This window comes from Dendronephthya gigantea, unplaced genomic scaffold (genome assembly GCF_004324835.1).
Source record: "Dendronephthya gigantea isolate DGI-Jeju-01 unplaced genomic scaffold, DenGig_1.0 000190F, whole genome shotgun sequence".
NCBI classification, from domain to species: domain Eukaryota; kingdom Metazoa; phylum Cnidaria; class Anthozoa; order Malacalcyonacea; family Nephtheidae; genus Dendronephthya; species Dendronephthya gigantea.
The window spans coordinates 339,649-359,405 of NW_021163200.1; the positions used below are offsets into that span (position 1 = coordinate 339,649).

The window sequence follows — 19,757 nt, forward strand, 5'->3', positions numbered from 1 at the left end:
GCATTTATGGTAGGTAAAATAATCAACCTTGGCAAATAGACATGTAAAAAATAAGCCCCCCCCCCTCTCTCTGTTAAGCCCTCCTCTTTATTAGATCCCTCTCAATTATTATTGTCTTTATATAATAGGGCATTGTATAAAAACTACAGGCTAGTGAATGGGCCAACTGGACCAACAAGCCCATCTGTAAGCTCTCCACCATGTCAGAAATCAAGAAAAGGTCTGTTTTGTTTTTTCAAGGTTTTCAAAAATAAAGTAGATACTAATAAACTTACATTTGCTCATGTGACATGTTAGAATTGAATGAAGGTCATGGTCTATAACGAATGAGTCCATGTGCAGTTATTATGTTGAAAGATGTCATGCAGATTTACATTTGGCTACATATTCATAATTTAGAGTAATTTGAACATATTTACTAACAATTAAATATCTTTTTTAGACTCTTTTGTACAATCAGAACATGTGAGAACAAGATTATTCACAAAACAGATGGTGAGTGGTAAAAAGTTGTTTTAATTTAATTACTATAAGTATCAAACTGTTTTCAATTAATGGTAGTAAATTAAACATAAACACTAATGATTAAAATAAATACATTTATTTAGGTTCATGTAATTACATAAATATAAATTATTGCCATTACTTTAATAGAACCAGAAGCATCATATTCTGAACAATATTTGCCAAGCATGTTGGGAGCATTAAATATTCAAGAAGAGGCAGGTAAATGTTTGATGTGGTTATGCAACTTATATTTTGGTTGTCTGACATGTATTGTAATTGTGAAGATACATGTTAATATTGTAGTAATACCGGTATACACTGAGTTTTTTGTATATTTAAAATAGTTTGGATCCAGACGTATAGATAAGCTAGAAATAAATTATTATTCTTATTATTATTATACCAGATGTTTTAGGCGGGATGCAGATGTCTGCTGTTATTGGAACAACCCAAATTTTACAGAATTTGCTATATTTTAATATTTTTTCATCATAGAATTACCATCTAACCAGGCAATGTTAAAAGAGCAGTTTCTCAAGCTCCAAGATGCCTTAACAAATACAAAACATTTTGTAGCCACATTAAATGAGAGAATAGAGCACTTGGATGCTGACAAATCAGAATTGCAAGAACGTCTTTATTCCTTGGAATCTATGTTTTCCACATATAAAGAAAAAGTTACATCAATTGTAAAGGAGCAGGATAATGTAATTACACTGTATAAAGATTTATTAGAACAGGGAAATCTGATTGGTGGCATGTTGTCCATATCAGAGAGACAGTGTATTCAGTCAGAGATTAAGACAGTAAAGCATATTTTTGATTTGGGGATAAGGGGTAAAGAGAAGGCAAAAGACCTAATACAATTTCTTGATCCTTCCCTTTTTCAAAATTTGCTTGTTCAAGTTAAATCCCAGTGCCCTGTGCTAGTCAACATATTGGAGCAACTAGTACTTTCAAGTAATGCAGTCCGTTCCACAAAGAAGACTCCAAATATGAAGATGAAAGCGGCGATTCATTTATTGGCCTCAATTCTTGATGTACGCGATCAGAACGCACGAAATGATATTCCCATTCTGTTTGGATTGTTGTGTTTGAGTTTTGGTGCTGGACCATCCCTAATTACAGTACTGCAGCATTTGGGCTTATCAGAATCACACCCTGTTTTGTAAGTGTATAATATATTGTATATAATAAATACTTTTTTTGCCTACTACGAAAGAAAAAAAGAAGCCAGAATTAAGCAAACTAAAAGTACTGGTTAAAGGAACGTTTTTATGTTGTATATTATAGTAGTGCAATGTACTCTGTACTCAGGCGAATAAGATGATTGTGATGTTACTCTGAGTTAAAGTTAGTACTGACGTCAGCTAAAGTAAAATAAAATACCCTGCAATGGTGCTTATCGCACTGTAAAGGGGTAAGCAATGTGTAAAAGACATGTCAGCCATGTAATTCGTTTCCATTTCTCTAAACAAGTGTAATCGGTTTTTATGCAGGAAGAGTGTGAGACATCTGATTAAACCTATTTTGCGCTTATGTGGACAATTTAGGAAATGTATAAAACAGAACAATTCAATTTACATGTAATGCTTTAAAACAATAACAAATTATTTTTTTGAAATGTTTCTAGAATATCGGTGCTACGTAATCAGCTTGAGCATTACAAGACCATCATCTCAAGCAGAGTTGCTTCTAACCATCCTGTCATAACATACCAGGACAATATGCAAATTATGAGGACATCGCTGAGACATCTTAGGCTTTCGAAATTGCACAAGGAGAAGTTGAAACAAGAGAAGATATGGGATTTCACTGTTCGTGGTTGGCGAGCTGCCGACACAAATGGAATAGAGAACTATTTCAAGGATCCCAATACTGCTGTGGAACCACAGGGTGAAGTGTCCACCATGAAATATGAAGACACTAAACTTGGTAAGCTTGTTATTATACTTTATTAAGAGCAAACCCAAATTAAGGTGGAACATCATTGGCTTGAAAACTTAAACGTATATTATTTGGATGAATGAATGCAAGCTGCTAATGTAGTTTGGTGAGTACACTGAAATGAATAACGTTTGAGTGTACAAGTGTACGATTAATTAATGTGCAATGTAGCACTAATTGTGTTTTTCCTTCAACGATTCCTGTTTCAGATAATAATCCTGAACACAAGCAGATTTGGGAGGAGTTCAAGGAACGCAATCTTCTTCGTAAGATGGATGTGGCGTTCAATTTAGTTCCGTGCAGAATTGATGAACTTAAGAATAAGACATCGACAGATATAAGAATGATTGCAGAAAACGATGCTGATGATGAGACAAAAGAATTTGTCATAGATGTACCGCCATTAAAACAAGAGTTCCCGGAACTAGCATGTCAAAAGTCGCAAGTTTATCCCCTGCCGCTGTCGTTTGAGAACCAATGCACAACTATGGGAACAGCAAATAATCTCTCACTTTTCAGTGAAGAGTTCAACTTTCCTTGCAAACCCGCCGAAAAGTATATTCCAATGAGACAAAACGCAGCCAATTTTAATCTGGAGGCCGCGTATGAAAGATATGCCTTTCTTAAATCTTTGGATAAACATAAGGACAAACAACGAGATATGAAAATATTTTAAGGAAAAGAGGTGGTGAATCTGCTGATAAAGACAATGTCCAAGTGCTTGATAATTCAATTATTGGAGTTTTAGATAGTGACAGTGATAGTGACAACTTTTCAGACTAAGCTATGGCTTATTATAACATATTTTGACACATTTGGAAACATTCTATCCATTATTTATATACCGTTGTTGTAAATCCAGGTCCCGTAATTTGTATCGGTTAAGAAGTTTAGGTTATTAAGGGGCTGTTTACATGAGCCCGGTTACCCGAGATTCAACGAAGCGTGAGATGATTTTGAGGTATTGAAATGAGCAGATAACATGATCCTGGCAGTCGTATAATCACCACAACAATAGCATGTGCTTGTTTGGTATCATAAAGACTTATTTCAATACCTCAAAGTCATCTCATGCTTCGTTGAATCTCGGGTAAGAGGGCTCATGTAATCAGCCCCTAAAAAAGGTTGATGGCGCGATATCATGTGGATCATAGAGATTATAAATAACGTGTTATTATTTATAATCTCTATGATATGATAACGCTGTTGGGCCTTCGCATGACACCCACGTTAAGGTTGCTTTCCATTTACACGTTTTATATTTCGCAAAGCAAAAGTCTTTAATATTTCGCAAGTTTTAGTACGTGAACTGTAAACTATGAGCGCTAAAGGCAGACAGGTTAATGTTTGTTTTGGAGCTGATACTCAGGGATTGCCTTAAGTTTGTTGCAAAGTAGGTTTACCTTTGTACGTTTTCTAGTTGAAAGGTGTAAATTAGCAATAACACATCAAACTTTGTGTGTTCATAGTTTACATTTTACGTTTTTGCAAGGACACCTTAATTGAATTGGCTCATTTGGCTGTAAATTGGGGCGTATAATCGTTACATGTAAATGTAGCAAATTCGATACTTATACATGTGGTTATTTTTATACTCTTAAATTAGACATAATATTTAGGCATTATATTACAAAAAGCGAGATTTTATTTGCGGTATATATGTCATTAGTTGACATATTTTCTTAATCATACCTTTGTATTTTAATTATTTTATATGTAAATAGTGTGATTTCAAAATTGGTATTAATTTTAGTGTAACTGTAATACCATCGTATTTTTTCAATAAGTTGAAATATATTATCACTTGTTTATAATCAACATGGGTGGCTTGAGCATTATATTAACAATATGGCTGTTTCCGAAACTTATGGATAGGCGACAGCCGTCTCAAAAAATATCGACAGCGCAAAATCAGAGTTTGATTGCGAGACAGCATGCATAGGCACGCAAAAAATCTGATTTTTTAGTCGATCCCATAAAATGGAGATCGTACCGTTTATAAAAAACTAAACCTATTTATATACATCATGTCGTGCACTTCATTCGGCATGTTCTGTTAATTTTTCGGCTAGTTATAACGGCAAATTAGGAAGTGCTTTTTGCACTTAATGAAATAGGTGTTGTTATGAACGCATTACTGAACTTCTATAGAAGAGTGGTTAATTGTATACAGTGTAAACTTAGCTTAATCTAAAATATTTTTTGGCCGCCTACCAATTTAAAGGTGATGCCTGCGGAGGAGGCTAAATCATGAGCAATCTGGAAGACGCAAATGCGACACAGTTACAAAATGTTTCATGGGCTGAATTGGTTGCGAACGTTGGTTTACAATCGGTAAATGAAACTTTGGATTCTCGAACGGGTCAAATTTTTATGCAAGAATTAGCGTCATGCACATCAACTGACTCGGCTTTAATAGCGATTTTAAAAGAGAAACAAGAAGAGTGGCAACCTGCAAGAGATCAGTATGCAAGAACAGTTTTGCATTTAGCCGCAATGAATGGAAACACTAAGCTTGTTCGTTGCCTTGTTCTAGCAGGCGCTCATGTCAACCCAAAAGACGGGATTCATCAAACTCCTTTGACTCTGGCGATTCACAAAGACCAAATTAACACTGCCAAATTCCTGGTGGAGATCGGTTCCAATGTATCGGAAGACTTCTTCAAAGAGACTGCTTCGCCTCTAGAGATCGCCAAATTAAAGAAAATAGAAGTAATTGTTAGTATGATTGAAATGCGACAATCATACGAGAAGAATGTCACAGATTTTGTTGCATCGGAATTTTTTCAAATTTTTAAGCAACAGCAATTCCAGTCTCGAACAGAAAAAGAAAGTTACGATAGGACGGAGATCTCAGAGGGCTCATCACCTACTAGTGCCACTGACTACGCTCGCATTTTGAACATTAACGTAGGAGACCAGAAAAACACTGTCACGATTCAAGGTTGCGCAAATCGATGTCCAGATCAATATGGTTGTCATACACCCGGAGCTGGTGACTTTCATAACCGAGGTTATGTTAATGAATGCCTAGCAAGATTTGCAGGACAAGGAGGTTTCTGGCACGTGGTTGAGAAAATCCTTAAACGTCCCACTGTAAACCCTAAATCATTCAAAAATAAATTCAAAGAAAATAACTATAACAACAACGAAGAGGCAATTGCGGACTATGAAGATGGAATTTCAATTGCGATGTTGAAATCTTTTCAAGAATCACAGATTTTTCCTACACAAGAAGAGCTTGACCATTGTTATCGGTGAATAGGTCTCATAATGCAATTCTCCTGAAAAAGTTGTATGATTGGTTGGGCATAATTGGAAATGATAAAATGGCAAATTACCACATTAAGCTTGCTAATGATATTTTGCCAATTCGTAGATGGTACAAAGAGTCGATACGACATGGCAATGGAAAAGCAGTGGAGGCGGTTTGGATGATTTGCCCCGCTATCTACGCACAAGCAGGAAAGTTCAATTACAGAGATGAAAGTTTTTCACACATCGTCAATTATTCGCGGAAATGGCCACTTGCCTACAGAATGATGTACAGACAAAACAGAACGGTCAATGTTGACGGAAGAGTGGGTAAACAGCTAGCGGGAGATGAATGGGTGGAGGAACACCTGGTTCGTCCTGTAAAAATGTATGCTAGCGCAAACATCGTTTACTGTACTTGAGATGATGTCTTGCTCGTCAAATATATTGGAGATGAACAAGAAACTTTATACGGATAGGGAGGCGTTTGACATTCACCGGACTAGAAAACATCGCACACCGGAGTCTCTTTACGATCAATTGATGATAGCCCAGTTTGCTATACGAGAAAACTGGTTTGAAGACTTGGACAGAACGAAAGTCATGAAGTATCCGTGGGGAGATAAGAAAATAAAGGAAGGAGAAGCAGTAGCTGATAAATATATCGATCCTCTAAGCAAGGGGGATGAAAAGGCAAAGAACGAATTTGAGTCATTCCTCCACAGAAAGTATCCAAATGATATGGATACATGACTTTATTGAGCAAGTCTATAGGTATCTTCTTAATTCTAGTCATATTAGGTGACATTTTCAAACAAGCAGGAGGAGTAAATATAGGTGCCATGCGCTGTGGTTATTGTAGTACCCAGATTACATTGAAACAGAGGTTAATCATTGACAACAAAATTAACCTTTAATTTAATCCCATAAAAATACACTGTCTATTTTCATCTTGTTTACTGTCATTGAAATGGAAGTTTTGATAAAATATTGCATAAATCAATCAATCAATGTTTACAAAGAATTGATCAATTCATTTGTTGAATAATTGATCAACTTCCTCTAGCTGTGTGGGTAATTGACCAAACTTTAAAGATGATGTAAAGTCCGTTCTGAGCATATATACTGCGCATAACAATGTTTGTTTACGTTGGTTATATAATCTTTACATGACGTATGCGTCGTTATAATTTTCTTATTTTCTTCTCGCTCGACCGGCTGTAATCTGTGATGAATATGCTTATTTTATATTATATTTTGAAGAAAATATTGTTATATTTTGAAGAAAATATAAAGCGAAGCTTGTAAATAAACCGGCCGTTATTTAAAACGTTATATATTTGCAATTGTAGGACAAGCGAGAAGGTAGCGTCTGTAGCGACAACAAATAGCCTCGCCATTTCGGGCCTCATTCAACAAATAAATTCTTGGAGCATTCCTTTCAGCATAATATTGCTTTTTTCTAGCAGCCTTATGATAAGATAAGTTATCGTCGTGACTCGCAATTCGAGCCTCTTCGCCTTGCGACATAAAATAAAATAATTGTGCTCCCGAACTGCCGTTTGTAATACAACGCGCTAATATCGCATATCATTAACATTCCAAAAGTTGCTCCCCCACTGATGGAATGTGTTGATGCGCGGAATATATGCGCAGAACGGACTTTACCTCATCTTTAAGAATTTTCATTTTAGTGACTGATTGGGAAAAAGCATGCCATTAAACAGGAAGTTGAGCAATATTTATGCAAATGATTTACTTTGTAGGTAATGAACTGATGCAATATTCTATTAATGGCACTAATATAGGTGCTTTTTTAAAAATACATGGCTTATTGGCAAACTACATTTGATCCTGCATAAAAATAGATTTTCTATGTTTCTCAGTATTCTATTAAAATATACAAAGTTATAGACAAATCTATTAAGGTAATGAATACAGTAGGAATACATATATACAGTATGTTCATGTTATTGCTCAATACTCTGGTTTATAAAAATGATTACAAAGCACAGACGAATTGTAATCAAGACCCTACGTTTCGACACTCCCACAAACCTGTAGATTTCATTTTTGTGGAGGTAGCAAATTTTCAAATGGAGCTAGGTTTTGCCACATTCTCATGCCTTGAAACTGATCGAATAGTGATATTTCAACTAAATTTTGAATTACTTGACTGTATATTTTGGATTTGGAGTTTGCCTTTCAGAATTTTAAGGTACAGTGTAGTGCCGCTCCATGGACTTCCTACTTTCTACAGGCATGAACGTTGGGTCATGATTGCAATTCGTCTAGGTTTTGTAATCATTTCTATAAACTAGAGTAGTGAGCAATAACATGACTACCTGGTTGCTGTGAACAAACAAACTTTAAATCTATACAGTATGTTGTTTTGCAGTTTTGACAATAGCATTGACAACAGCATTTCTTGTAAAAAAAAAACCTATACTTAAATATACCAATTTACTTCTATATATACCTGTATTGTATGATACAATTATTGTAATAGTTTGTAATATATTTATAATATATTTATACCTTACAATACTTCTCAACATCGTTCTCCAGCTTCAGCACAAGATGGGCCTTTGAGCCAGGATAAACATTTACTGAAAAGGTAGTATTTCTAACCTCAACAGTCTCCAGTAACACATCATTGACAATGAGGGAATGTAGGAACTTGTCAAGCAAAATAACAGGCTTAAATGCCTTTTGTAAACAACCAAATGTACTGAATTTGTCAAGTTCATTATCTTTGATGAATTTTCTTGAACTCCCGGTAAGAAAAAGTTTTAATGTTTGGCAATTAATTTTTGTCCCAGACAATTCCAACACTGCTTGAACAACTTTAAATGCATCAGACGTCCCATCCGTCTTGATGTATGTGCCCCGGTGCTTACAATTGTCACAGCTTTCACCACACATGTAACCCTCTTGATTCTCCCCATAATACTTTAATATGGATGAATGTCGGCATGTAACAGGATCTTCCAGAAATAAAATTAACTGGTTAAGTTTTACAGACTGCATAGCAAAGTCACCACTTCCATGAAAGAGTTTCAGAAGAGCAGTTTTATCTGCATAATTATAATACAATATGCAAGTGCTACGTTGACCATCACGACCTGCCCTTCCACACTGCTGAAAATATTCATCCAGATTGGTAGGCATTTTTGCATGAATAACAAACCGAACATTTGTATTGTCAACTCCCATACCAAACGAAGCATTTGCAACCATGACTTTCACTTCACCTGATGTCCACTTTTGATAACTGGCATCTTTAACAAGCTGGGACAATTGACTATGGTACTTCACACACTTGACATTTCTTTTTAATAATTCTGAATGTAGTTTAGATACATCTGATGGAAAGACACCATAGATGATTCCATATTCATCTTTCCTATTCTGTACAAATTGAGCTAACTTGTCATAAAAATTTCCTAAAGGCTTCTCTTCAATACTTAAGACTATGTTATCCCGCAACACAGTTCCTTTAATTATTTCCAACCTACCAAACATTTCCAACAGCTCCAATATCAGCTGGTGGGGTATTGTTGCACTTAGCAACAACTTAGGACAAGGGAATTTTGCCAACTCAATTGCAGCAACTTTGTAATGAGGGTGAAATGTATTTCCCCAACTGCAGATTGTATGGGCTTCATCGAATACAATTCTTTCAATACTGATACTCTTGAATTTATCTAATATAGTTTTGTTCACAAACATTTCTGGTGTACAAAAGATCAGTGTATATGCATTGAGTTCTCTCAGAGAAGAATCACGAGCATCGTCTGGGACATCACCAGTAATTTTGCAAGCTGCAATGCTAAGAGCTAAACATCTATGTAAAAGATCATCTATCAATGACAATGTAGGAACTACAACAATAGTAGGCTTATCAGCAAGAACAGCAGGCAGCATGAATGTCAAACTTTTACCTCCTCCAGTACCAAGAACTCCAAGAACATTTTTACAGTCCATGGTTGCAGAAATTATTTCCTTTTGAAGGGGTTTGAACGACTGATGATTAAACATGTTATTTAATGTCTTCTCTACAAGCGATTCAAGAGAACCAAAGTCATCTTTGTTCAAAGTCGAACTTTTTTTCGTACTATAAAGAACATCAGAAGGCTCAGATTGCATGTCATTACAAGAATCGTCCTTTGCCGTTCTTTGAATTTTCACAAGACTTATATGCGGTGTACTGTTGCTCCCTACTTCAACATTATATACGGTTATTTCGCTGTTTTCTTGACATTCACAAACAACTTCCAGAGGCGAGCAATAGGGCGTCGTATTTTTAGATGAAAAGCCGAGTAAGCCGACATGCATTAACAGGAAATCAAACTTTGTCGCTGATTCGAAACTGCTGCTACACGTTAAATTTGCCACAATATTTAAAGCACTAACTTTGTAGTTAAATATTTTATCCTTTTCAAAATACGGAATCTTTTCAACCTTGACTAATATTTCTCTAATTTCGTTTTCAGAATACACTGTTACTGCTTTCGCATCCGCCATATTGGCAAAGCAATTTGCTACCACCCACCCCTCCCATAAAGTTACGATTTGTAATGCGCAAGCAATATGCGCAGAACGTCTATGACATGTCGGGTTTTGGCAGGCATCTCCCCACTTTTCTCTCCTCCTCCTCAAATTCGGGCAAAAGTCGGTCGGACCAAATTCGGGCGGGAGATGCCTGCGGAGGAGGCTACTTGTGCTGTTCCGAATAAGTTAAGAAAAGCGGGAAATGTTCCTACAGATATCTAAGAAAATATCCGCGCATGCCGGTATGCACGATCGGGGAATATAGTTTTTGAGTTCCGGCTTTTCTCTTACACTGAATTTAAGAAAAATTAGTTTTCTGAACAAAAAATCTCACCTAGAATGTGCACTGAAAAGATCTTTTTCATCGATACGACAACTTTAGCAGGAAATGGTTTCGATCCACAGACCCCCGGGTTATGGGCCCAGCCTGCTTCCTCTGCGCCCCCCTGCTTGCCACACATTGCTTCTATTTCGAATAAGGTAAGAACAACAGGAAATGTTCTTTCGGGTTCCCAGGAGAATAGCATCACACAGGTATGCACGATCAGGGAGTATAGCTCAGTGGTAGAGCATTCGACTGCAGATCGAGAGGTCAGTGGTTCAAATCAGCTCGCTCCTTTCTCTTTTATAAATGAAAGAAAAATTCAACATTCCACATCATCAGGCACCATACCTGGAATAGGGGGAATATATATAAATACTTCATCTCAATAATGTGCGTGTATAGACTATACATCACAGCGGTCAGATGTGTATGATGAGCTGTCAAAAAATTGCGAATACGTATTGAGAGAAAAATTGAACTTTTTTATGCTATTCAAAAGTTTTTTCTTTGATAGCGGTACGGAAATACACAATTGTGAACCAGCGATTAGATTTCCGGGTTGAAATGTCTTAAACACCAATTTCTGCGGTGTCTTTTAGTAGATGGTTAGGTTCTGTGGTGTAATGGTTAGCACTTCCGACTCTGAATCCGTGAATCCGAGGTCAATTCTCGGTAGAACCTTGCTGGAATTATTAATTTTTTGTCTTTATTTAGGTTTTTGAGTTCTGGATTATCTCTTATAGCCCATTTCAGAAAAAAATATATGTTTTTGAATAAAAATGACAATTAGATGGTCTACTGAACTTTATCAGAAAATGCTTTCGATGCATTGCCCGGGCTTGCACGCGAATGGAATCCGTGATCTCTCGCACCCTAGACGAGAATCATACCACCAGGCCATGAAGCCAAGTCGAAAGATGTCAAGGTTCTTTTTCCCATACTTCATCGCAAACAATGAAGTCGATGTATGGCACGGGATAAGAAAAAATGGTCATATCCAGTGATAGAGTTTGCAAAACTTGATTATAGCGTTATAATGCGTGAAATGTAAAGATTAATAATATTTAAGTCTTTTACTCACCCTCACCATACAAAGACAAAAAAATTAAGCCTTATCAGAGAGTTGAACTCCGGACCCCTGGTTTACGAGACCAGTACTCTAACCACTGAGCTGATAAGGCAAACGCGTGATACCTTCTTAAACGTAAAATGAAACGGCCACGAAATTCCACTTGCATAACAAAAGTCGTAATCGGCAGGATTTGAACCTGCGCGGAAATATCCCAACAGATTTCGAGTCTGTCGCCTTAACAACTCGGCCACGACTACATAATTGCCTGTTGAAACGCAATGATAAAAAAACACAATAAAACACAGGTAATTATATTATAGAAATTCATTTCTAAAGGAACGAATAGTAAACATTGTTCATTATTGTTGCAAAAAGCCAATAACAAAACTCATTTATATTAGGAAGATACTTATTGAGTTTAAGTGGAAAATGTGAAGAGCCTGGTAAGAGATTCGAACGCCGGACCCCTGGTTTACTAGACAAGTGCTTTAACCACTGAGCTAATGAGGCAAATGGAAAAACAATTGTGGACACTGTTGATATGATTACATTGATGCAAAATCCTAGCTAACTATATTTTTATAAGGTTGATACTTAAATTAAGTTGAGAGAGCATCTAATGTTGGAACAGGAACACGTTCCACTTTTTTTCTCAAAAGAAAATACAGCATAATAATTAACTAGACCATTGGCAAATTGTTGTTAAGACCGTTCTCTTTCAAGCTAGACGGGCAAACAGGCCATGGTTTATGCGCCCAGAACGCTTCCACTGCCACACCCTGCTTGCTATACACTGCTTCTATGCCATGAATATAAAACTTGTGCTATTTCGAATAATGCAAGAACAGCAGGAAATGTTCTCTCAGGTACCTAGGAGAATAGCATCACAGAGGTATGCACGATCTGGACACCTTTCAAAAGCAAGAACAGCAGAAGAAAAAGGTACTTCGGAAAATCTATTCACAAAAAATTGAAATATTTGGTTCTTCTGTTGGCAAGAATTCGCCTGGCAAGTAAAACAATTATATTCGTCACAATTGATAACATTGCGCGCGCACTTCCGTGACTACCGTGTTCCAAAAGCGAAACTATTTCGTTTATACAGCACTGACAAGCACCGAAGTTTCCAAGCCTTGGTTCTCCTTCATTCACACGAAAAAATCTTTCGCCTTTTACTAAAGATTTCCCTGGAGGAGAACAACACAATGGGCTTAAAGGTATTTTTTGTCGCCGAATTTTCCAGGCTGGTGTTTATCAAAAGTGTACGAGATCAACAGCTGGCGTCATCCGGATTCCCAATGTTCCTTTTCCTTAGCAGAAGGCTATTGATCACGCCAAATTATCAAACGACACCCCACAATTAATTGAGCAACTGCTAATTATAAAAACAATAATAATCGTCACAATTGATAACATTGCGCGCGCACTTCCGTGATTACCGTGTCCCAAAAGCGAAACTATTTCGTTTATACAGCACTGACAAACACCGAAATTTCCAAGCCTTGGTTCTCCTTCATTTACACGAAAAAATCTTTCGCCTTTTACTAAAGATTTCCGTGGAAGAGAACAACACAATGGGCTTAAGGGTATTTTTTTGTCGCCCGCCGGATTTTCCAGGCGGATGTTTATCAAAAGTTTACGAGATAAACAGCTGGCGTAATCGGAATTCCCAATGCTGCTTTTCCTGGCAGAAGGCTATTGATCACGCCAAAATATCAAACGACACCCCACAACTGATTGAGCAACTGCTAATTATAAAAACAATAATATTCGTCACAATTGGTAACATTGCGCGCGCACTTCCCTGACTACCCTGTTCCAAAAGCGTAACTATTTTGTTTATACAGCACTGACAAGCACCGAAGTTTCCAAGCCTTGGTTCTCCTTTATTTGCACGAAAAAATCTCTCGCCTTTTACTAAAGATTTCCGTGGAGGAGAACAACACAATGGGCCTAAAGGTATTTTTGTCGCCCGCCGGATTTTTCAGGCGGGTGTTTATCAAAAGTGTACGAGATCAACAGCTGGCGTAATCCGGATTCCCAATGCTCCTTTCTTTGCAGAAGGCTATTGATCACGCCAAAATATCAAATGACACCCCACAATTGATTGAGCAACTGCGAATAAAAAAAAAACCAAATTTCGTCACAATTGATAACATTGCGCGCGCACTTCCATGATTACCGTGTCCCAAAAGTGAAACTAATTCGTTTCTATAGCACTGACAAACACCGAAGTTTCCAAGCCTTGGTTCTCCTTCATTCACACGAAAAAATCTTTCGCCTTTTACTAAAGATTTCCGTGGAGGAGAACAACACAAATGGCCTAAGGGTATTTTTTGTCGCCCGCCGGATTTTCCAGACGGGTGTTTATCAAAAGTGTACGAGATCAACAGCTGGCGTCATCCGGATTCCCAATGTTCCTTTTTCCTGGGAGAAGGCTATTGATCACGCCAAATTATCAAACGACACCCCACAATTGATTGAGCAACTGCTAATTATAAAAACAATAATATATGTCACAATTGATAACATTGCGCGCGCACTTTCCTGACTACCGTGTTCCAAAAGCGTAACTATTTCGTTTATACAGCGCTGACAAGCACCAAAGTTTCCAAGCCTTGGTTCTCCTTCAGTCACACGAAAAAATCTTTCGCCTTTTACTAAAGATTTCCGTGGAGGAGAACAACACAATGGGCCTAAGGGTATTTTTTGTCGCCCGCCGGATTTTCCAGGCGGGTGTTTATCAAAAGTGTACGAGATCAACAGCTGGCGTAATCCGGATTCCCAATGCTTTTCTTTGGCAGAAGGCTATTGATCACGCCAAAATATCAAACGGCACCCCACAATTGATTGAGCAACTGCCAATTATATAAAAAAAATTATATTCGTCACAATTGATAACATTGCGCGCGCACTTCCGTGACTACCGTGTTCCAAAAGCGAAACTAATTTCGTTTTACAGACTGACGACACCGAAGTTTCCAAGCCTTGGTTCTCCTTCATTTACACGAAAAAATCTTTCGCCTTTTACTAAAGATTTCCGTGGAGGAGAACAACACAATGGGCCTAAGGGTATTTTTGTCGCCCGCCGGATTTTCCAGGCGGGTGTTTATCAAAAGTGTACGAGATCAACAGCTGGCGTAATCCGGATTCCCAATGCTCCTTTGGCAGAAGGCTATTGATCACGCCAAAATATCAAACGACACCCCACAATTGATTGAGCAACTGCGAATTAAAAAAACAATTATATTCGTCACAATTGATAACATTGCGCGCGCACTTCCGTGATTACCGTGTCCCAAAAGCGAAACTATTTCGTTTATACAGCACTAACAAAACCCAAGTTTCCAAGCCTTGGTTCTCCTTCATTTACACGAAAAAATCTTTCGCCTTTTACTAAAGATTTCCGTGGAGGAGAACAACACAATGGGCCTAAGGGTATTTTTTGTCGCCCGCCGGATTTTCCAGGCGGGTGTTTATCAAAAGTGTACGAGATCAACAGCTGGCGTAATCCGGATTCCCAATGCTCCTTTCTTGGCAGAAGGCTATTGATCGCGCCAAAATATCAAACGACACCCACAATTGAGAGCAACTGCGAATTAAAAAACAATATATTCGTCACAATTGATAACATTGCGCGCGCACTTCCGTGACTACCGTGTTCCAAAAGCGAAACTATTTCGTTTATAGCACTGACAAGCACCAAGTTTCCAAGCCTTGGTTCTCCTTCATTCACGAAAAAATCTTTCGCCTTTTACTAAAGATTTCCGTGGAGGAGAACAACACAATGGGCCTAAGGGTATTTTTTGTCGCCCGCCGGATTTTCCAGGCGGGTGTTTATCAAAAGTGTACGAGATCAACAGCTGGCGTAATCCGGATTCCCAATGCTCCTTTCTTGGCAGAAGGCTATTGATCACGCCAAAATATCAAACGACACCCCACAATTGATTGAGCAACTGCGAATTAAAAAAACAATTATATTCGTCACAATTGATAACATTGCGCGCGCACTTCCGTGACTACCGTGTTCCAAAAGCGAAACTATTTCGTTTCAGCACTGACAAGCACCAAGTTTCCAAGCCTTGGTTCTCCTTCATTCACGAAAAAATCTTTCGCCTTTTACTAAAGATTTCCGTGGAGGAGAACAACACAATGGGCCTAAGGGTATTTTTTGTCGCCCGCCGGATTTTCCAGGCGGGTGTTTATCAAAAGTGTACGAGATCAACAGCTGGCGTAATCCGGATTCCCAATGCTCCTTTCTTGGCAGAAGGCTATTGATCACGCCAAAATATCAAACGACACCCCACAATTGATTGAGCAACTGCGAATTAAAAAAACAATTATATTCGTCACAATTGATAACATTGCGCGCGCACTTCCGTGATTACCGTGTCCCAAAAGCGAAACTATTTCGTTTATAAGCACTGACAAAACCCAAGTTTCCAAGCCTTGGTTATCCTTCATTTACACGAAAAAATCTTTCGCCTTTTACTAAAGATTTCCGTGGAGGAGAACAACACAATGGGCCTAAGGGTATTTTTTGTCGCCCGCCGGATTTTCCAGGCGGGTGTTTATCAAAAGTGTACGAGATCAACAGCTGGCGTAATCCGGATTCCCAATGCTCCTTTCTTGGCAGAAGGCTATTGATCACGCCAAAATATCAAACGACATCCCACAATTGATTGAGCAACTGCGAATTAAAAAAACAATTATATTCGTCACAATTGATAACATTGCGCGCGCACTTCCGTGACTACCGTGTTCCAAAAGTGAAACTAATTCGTTTATACACTGACAAGCACCAAAGTTTCCAAGCCTTGGTTCTCCTTCATTCACACGAAAAAATCTTTCGCCTTTTACTAAAGATTTCCGTGGAGGAGAACAACACAATGGGCCTAAGGGTATTTTTTGTCGCCCGCCGGATTTTCCAGGCGGGTTTTTATCAAAAGTGTACGAGATCAACAGCTGGCGTAATCCGGATTCCCAATGCTCCTTTCTTGGCAGAAGGCTATTGATCACGCCAAAATATCAAACGACACCCCACAATTGATTGAGCAACTGCGAATTAAAAAAACAATTATATTCGTCACAATTGATAACATTGCGCGCGCACTTCCGTGATTACCGTGTCCCAAAAGCGAAACTATTTCGTTTATAAAGCACTGACAAAAACCCAAGTTTCCAAACTTTGGTTCTCCTTCATTTACACGAAAAAATCTTTCGCCTTTTACTAAAGATTTCCGTGGAGGAGAACAACACAATGGGCCTAAGGGTGTTTTTTGTCGCCCGCAGGATTTTCCAGGCGGGTGTTTATCAAAAGTGTACGAAATCAACAGCTGGCGTAATCCGGATTCCCAATGCTCCTTTCTTGGCAGAAGGCTATTGATCACGCAAAAATATCAAACGACACCCCACAATTGGTTGAGCAACTGGGAATTAAAAAAACAATTATATTCGTCACAATTGATAATATTGCGCGCGCACTTCCGTGATTACCGTGTCCCAAAAGCGAAACTATTTCGTTTATAAAGCACTGACAAAAACCCAAGTTTCCAAACTTTGGTTCTCCTTCATTTACACGAAAAAATCTTTCGCCTTTTACTAAAGATTTCCGTGGAGGAGAACAACACAATGGGCCTAAGGGTATTTTTTGTCGCCCGCCGGATTTTCCAGGTGGGTGTTTATCAAAAGTGTACAATATCAACAGCTGGCGTAATCCGGATTCCCAATGCTTCTTTTTCCCTGGCAGAAGGCTATTGATCACGCCAAAATATCAAACGGCACCCCACAATTGATTGAGCAACTGCCAATTATATAAAAAAAATTATATTCGTCACAATTGATAAAATTGCGCGCGCACTTCCGTGACTACCGTGTTCCAAAAGCGAAACTAATTCGTTTATAGAACTGACAGACACCGAAGTTTCCAAGCCTTGGTTCTCCTTCATTCACACGAAAATTCTTTCGCCTTTTACTAAAGATTTCCGTGGAGGAGAACAACACAATGGGCCTAAGGGTATTTTTTGTCGCCCGCCGGATTTTCCAGGCGGGTGTTTATCAAAAGTGTACGAGATCAACAGCTGGCGTAATCCGGATTCCCAATGCTCCTTTCTTGGCAGAAGGCTATTGATCACGCCAAAATATCAAACGACACCCCACAATTGATTGAGCAACTGCGAATTAAAAAAACAATTATATTCGTCACAATTGATAACATTGCGCGCGCACTTCCGTGATTACCGTGTCCGAAAGCGTAACTATTTCGTTTATACAGCACTGACAAAAACCCAAGTTTCCAAGCCTTGGTTCTCCTTCATTTACACGAAAAAATCTTTCGCCTTTTACTAAAGATTTCCGTGGAGGAGAACAACACAATGGGCCTAAGGGTATTTTTTGTCGCCCGCCGGATTTTCCAGGCGGGTGTTTATCAAAAATGTACGAGATCAACAGCTGGCGTAATCCGGATTCCCAATGCTCCTTTCTTGGCAGAAGGCTATTGATCACGCCAAAATATCAAACGACACCCACAATTGATTGAGCAACTGCGAATTAAAAAAAAATTATAGTCGTCACAATTGATAAAATTGCGCGCGCACTTCCGTGACTACCGTGTTCCAAAAGTGAAACTAATTCGTTTCAGCACTGACAAGCACCAAGTTTCCAAGCCTTGGTTCTCCTTCATTTACACGAAAAAATCTTTCGCCTTTTACTAAAGATTTCCGTGGAGGAGAACAACACAATGGGCCTAAAAGTATTTTTTGTCGCCTGCGGGTTTTCCAGGCGGGTGTTTATCAAAAGTGTACGAGATCAACAGCTGGCGTAATCCGGATTCCCAATGCTCCTTTCTTGGCAGAAGGCTATTGATCACGCCAAAATATCAAACGACACCCCACAATTGATTGAGCAACTGCGAATTAAAAAACAATTATATTCGTCACAATTGATAACATTGCGCGCGCACTTCCGTGACTACCGTGTTCCAAAAGTGAAACTAATTCGTTTCTATAGCACTGACAAGCACCAAAGTTTCCAAGCCTTGGTTCTCCTTCATTCACACGAAAAAATCTTTCGCCTTTTACTAAAGATTTCCGTGGAGGAGAACAACACAATGGGCCTAAGGGTATTTTTTGTCGCCCGCCGGATTTTCCAGGCGGGTGTTTATCAAAAGTGTACGAGATCAACAGCTGGCGTAATCCGGATTCCCAATGCTCCTTTCTTGGCAGAAGGCTATTGATCACGCCAAAATATCAAACGACACCCCACAATTGATTGAGCAACTGCGAATTAAAAAACAATTATATTCGTCACAATTGATAACATTGCGCGCGCACTTCCGTGATTACCGTGTCCCAAAAGCGAAACTATTTCGTTTATAAAGCACTGACAAAAACCCAAGTTTCCAAGCTTTGGTTCTCCTTCATTTACACGAAAAAATCTTTCGCCTTTTACTAAAGATTTCCGTAGAGGAGAACAACACAATGGGCCTAAGGGTATTTTTTGTCGCCCGCCGGATTTTCCAGGCGGGTGTTTATCAAAAGTGTACGAGATCAACAGCTGGCGTAATCCGGATTCCCAATGCTCCTTTCTTGGCAGAAGGCTATTGATCACGCCAAAATATCAAACGACATCCCACAATTGATTGAGCAACTGCGAATTAAAAAAACAATTATATTCGTCACAATTGATAACATTGCGCGCGCACTTCCGTGACTACCGTGTTCCAAAAGTGAAACTAATTCGTTTCTATAGCACTGACAAGCACCAAAGTTTCCAAGCCTTGGTTCTCCTTCATTCACACGAAAAAATCTTTCGCCTTTTACTAAAGATTTCCGTGGAGGAGAACAAGACAATGGGCCTAAGGGTATTTTTGTCGCCCGCCGGATTTTCCAGGCGGGTTTTCAAAAGTGTACGAGATCAACAGCTGGCGTAATCCGGATTCCCAATGCTCCTTTCTTGGCAGAAGGCTATTGATCACGCCAAAATATCAAACGACACCCCACAATTGATTGAGCAACTGCGAATTAAAAAAACAATTATATTCGTCACAATTGATAACATTGCGCGCGCACTTCCGTGATTACCGTGTCCCAAAAGCGA

The 19,757-nt window shown here is 38.6% G+C and overlaps 1 protein-coding gene and 22 non-coding genes across 23 annotated transcripts; 21 read left to right on the top strand and 2 right to left on the bottom strand.

The window, feature by feature from the left end:
- The first annotated feature begins 939 nt into the window (after positions 1-939).
- On the top strand, positions 940-3,367 carry LOC114538614. Its single transcript, XM_028559741.1, has 3 exons — positions 940-1,675; positions 2,141-2,442; positions 2,664-3,367. Exons 1-3 carry the CDS (start codon positions 1,023-1,025, stop codon positions 3,128-3,130), a joined length of 1,422 nt encoding a protein of 473 aa, XP_028415542.1. The 5' UTR covers positions 940-1,022; the 3' UTR covers positions 3,131-3,367.
- A 7,443-nt stretch (positions 3,368-10,810) lies between these two features.
- On the top strand, positions 10,811-10,882 carry Trnac-gca. The gene has a single exon. It is a non-coding gene; the product is annotated as a tRNA-Cys (tRNA).
- An 814-nt stretch (positions 10,883-11,696) lies between these two features.
- Trnat-cgu lies at positions 11,697-11,769 on the bottom strand. The gene has a single exon. It is a non-coding gene; the product is annotated as a tRNA-Thr (tRNA).
- Positions 11,770-11,835: 66 nt separating this feature from the next.
- Trnas-cga lies at positions 11,836-11,917 on the bottom strand. Its single transcript has one exon. It is a non-coding gene; the product is annotated as a tRNA-Ser (tRNA).
- Positions 11,918-12,788: 871 nt separating this feature from the next.
- On the top strand, positions 12,789-12,910 carry LOC114538658. Its single transcript, XR_003688809.1, has one exon. It is a non-coding gene; the product is annotated as a U5 spliceosomal RNA (small nuclear RNA).
- A 247-nt stretch (positions 12,911-13,157) lies between these two features.
- Positions 13,158-13,281, top strand: LOC114538655. The gene has a single exon (XR_003688806.1). It is a non-coding gene; the product is annotated as a U5 spliceosomal RNA (small nuclear RNA).
- Positions 13,282-13,530: 249 nt separating this feature from the next.
- LOC114538665 lies at positions 13,531-13,652 on the top strand. Its single transcript, XR_003688816.1, has one exon. It is a non-coding gene; the product is annotated as a U5 spliceosomal RNA (small nuclear RNA).
- Positions 13,653-13,900: 248 nt separating this feature from the next.
- On the top strand, positions 13,901-14,023 carry LOC114538657. The gene has a single exon (XR_003688808.1). It is a non-coding gene; the product is annotated as a U5 spliceosomal RNA (small nuclear RNA).
- Positions 14,024-14,273: 250 nt separating this feature from the next.
- Positions 14,274-14,396, top strand: LOC114538643. The gene has a single exon (XR_003688795.1). It is a non-coding gene; the product is annotated as a U5 spliceosomal RNA (small nuclear RNA).
- A 247-nt stretch (positions 14,397-14,643) lies between these two features.
- LOC114538652 lies at positions 14,644-14,765 on the top strand. The gene has a single exon (XR_003688803.1). It is a non-coding gene; the product is annotated as a U5 spliceosomal RNA (small nuclear RNA).
- Positions 14,766-15,009: 244 nt separating this feature from the next.
- On the top strand, positions 15,010-15,132 carry LOC114538635. Its single transcript, XR_003688788.1, has one exon. It is a non-coding gene; the product is annotated as a U5 spliceosomal RNA (small nuclear RNA).
- A 240-nt stretch (positions 15,133-15,372) lies between these two features.
- LOC114538637 lies at positions 15,373-15,493 on the top strand. The gene has a single exon (XR_003688789.1). It is a non-coding gene; the product is annotated as a U5 spliceosomal RNA (small nuclear RNA).
- A 244-nt stretch (positions 15,494-15,737) lies between these two features.
- LOC114538649 lies at positions 15,738-15,858 on the top strand. Its single transcript, XR_003688800.1, has one exon. It is a non-coding gene; the product is annotated as a U5 spliceosomal RNA (small nuclear RNA).
- Positions 15,859-16,104: 246 nt separating this feature from the next.
- On the top strand, positions 16,105-16,227 carry LOC114538653. Its single transcript, XR_003688804.1, has one exon. It is a non-coding gene; the product is annotated as a U5 spliceosomal RNA (small nuclear RNA).
- Positions 16,228-16,472: 245 nt separating this feature from the next.
- Positions 16,473-16,595, top strand: LOC114538641. Its single transcript, XR_003688793.1, has one exon. It is a non-coding gene; the product is annotated as a U5 spliceosomal RNA (small nuclear RNA).
- Positions 16,596-16,843: 248 nt separating this feature from the next.
- On the top strand, positions 16,844-16,966 carry LOC114538672. The gene has a single exon (XR_003688822.1). It is a non-coding gene; the product is annotated as a U5 spliceosomal RNA (small nuclear RNA).
- Positions 16,967-17,214: 248 nt separating this feature from the next.
- On the top strand, positions 17,215-17,337 carry LOC114538659. Its single transcript, XR_003688810.1, has one exon. It is a non-coding gene; the product is annotated as a U5 spliceosomal RNA (small nuclear RNA).
- A 251-nt stretch (positions 17,338-17,588) lies between these two features.
- Positions 17,589-17,710, top strand: LOC114538669. Its single transcript, XR_003688819.1, has one exon. It is a non-coding gene; the product is annotated as a U5 spliceosomal RNA (small nuclear RNA).
- A 247-nt stretch (positions 17,711-17,957) lies between these two features.
- Positions 17,958-18,080, top strand: LOC114538638. The gene has a single exon (XR_003688790.1). It is a non-coding gene; the product is annotated as a U5 spliceosomal RNA (small nuclear RNA).
- A 242-nt stretch (positions 18,081-18,322) lies between these two features.
- On the top strand, positions 18,323-18,443 carry LOC114538624. Its single transcript, XR_003688778.1, has one exon. It is a non-coding gene; the product is annotated as a U5 spliceosomal RNA (small nuclear RNA).
- Positions 18,444-18,691: 248 nt separating this feature from the next.
- On the top strand, positions 18,692-18,814 carry LOC114538642. Its single transcript, XR_003688794.1, has one exon. It is a non-coding gene; the product is annotated as a U5 spliceosomal RNA (small nuclear RNA).
- A 247-nt stretch (positions 18,815-19,061) lies between these two features.
- LOC114538661 lies at positions 19,062-19,184 on the top strand. The gene has a single exon (XR_003688812.1). It is a non-coding gene; the product is annotated as a U5 spliceosomal RNA (small nuclear RNA).
- A 248-nt stretch (positions 19,185-19,432) lies between these two features.
- Positions 19,433-19,554, top strand: LOC114538654. The gene has a single exon (XR_003688805.1). It is a non-coding gene; the product is annotated as a U5 spliceosomal RNA (small nuclear RNA).
- Positions 19,555-19,757: the final 203 nt, after the last annotated feature.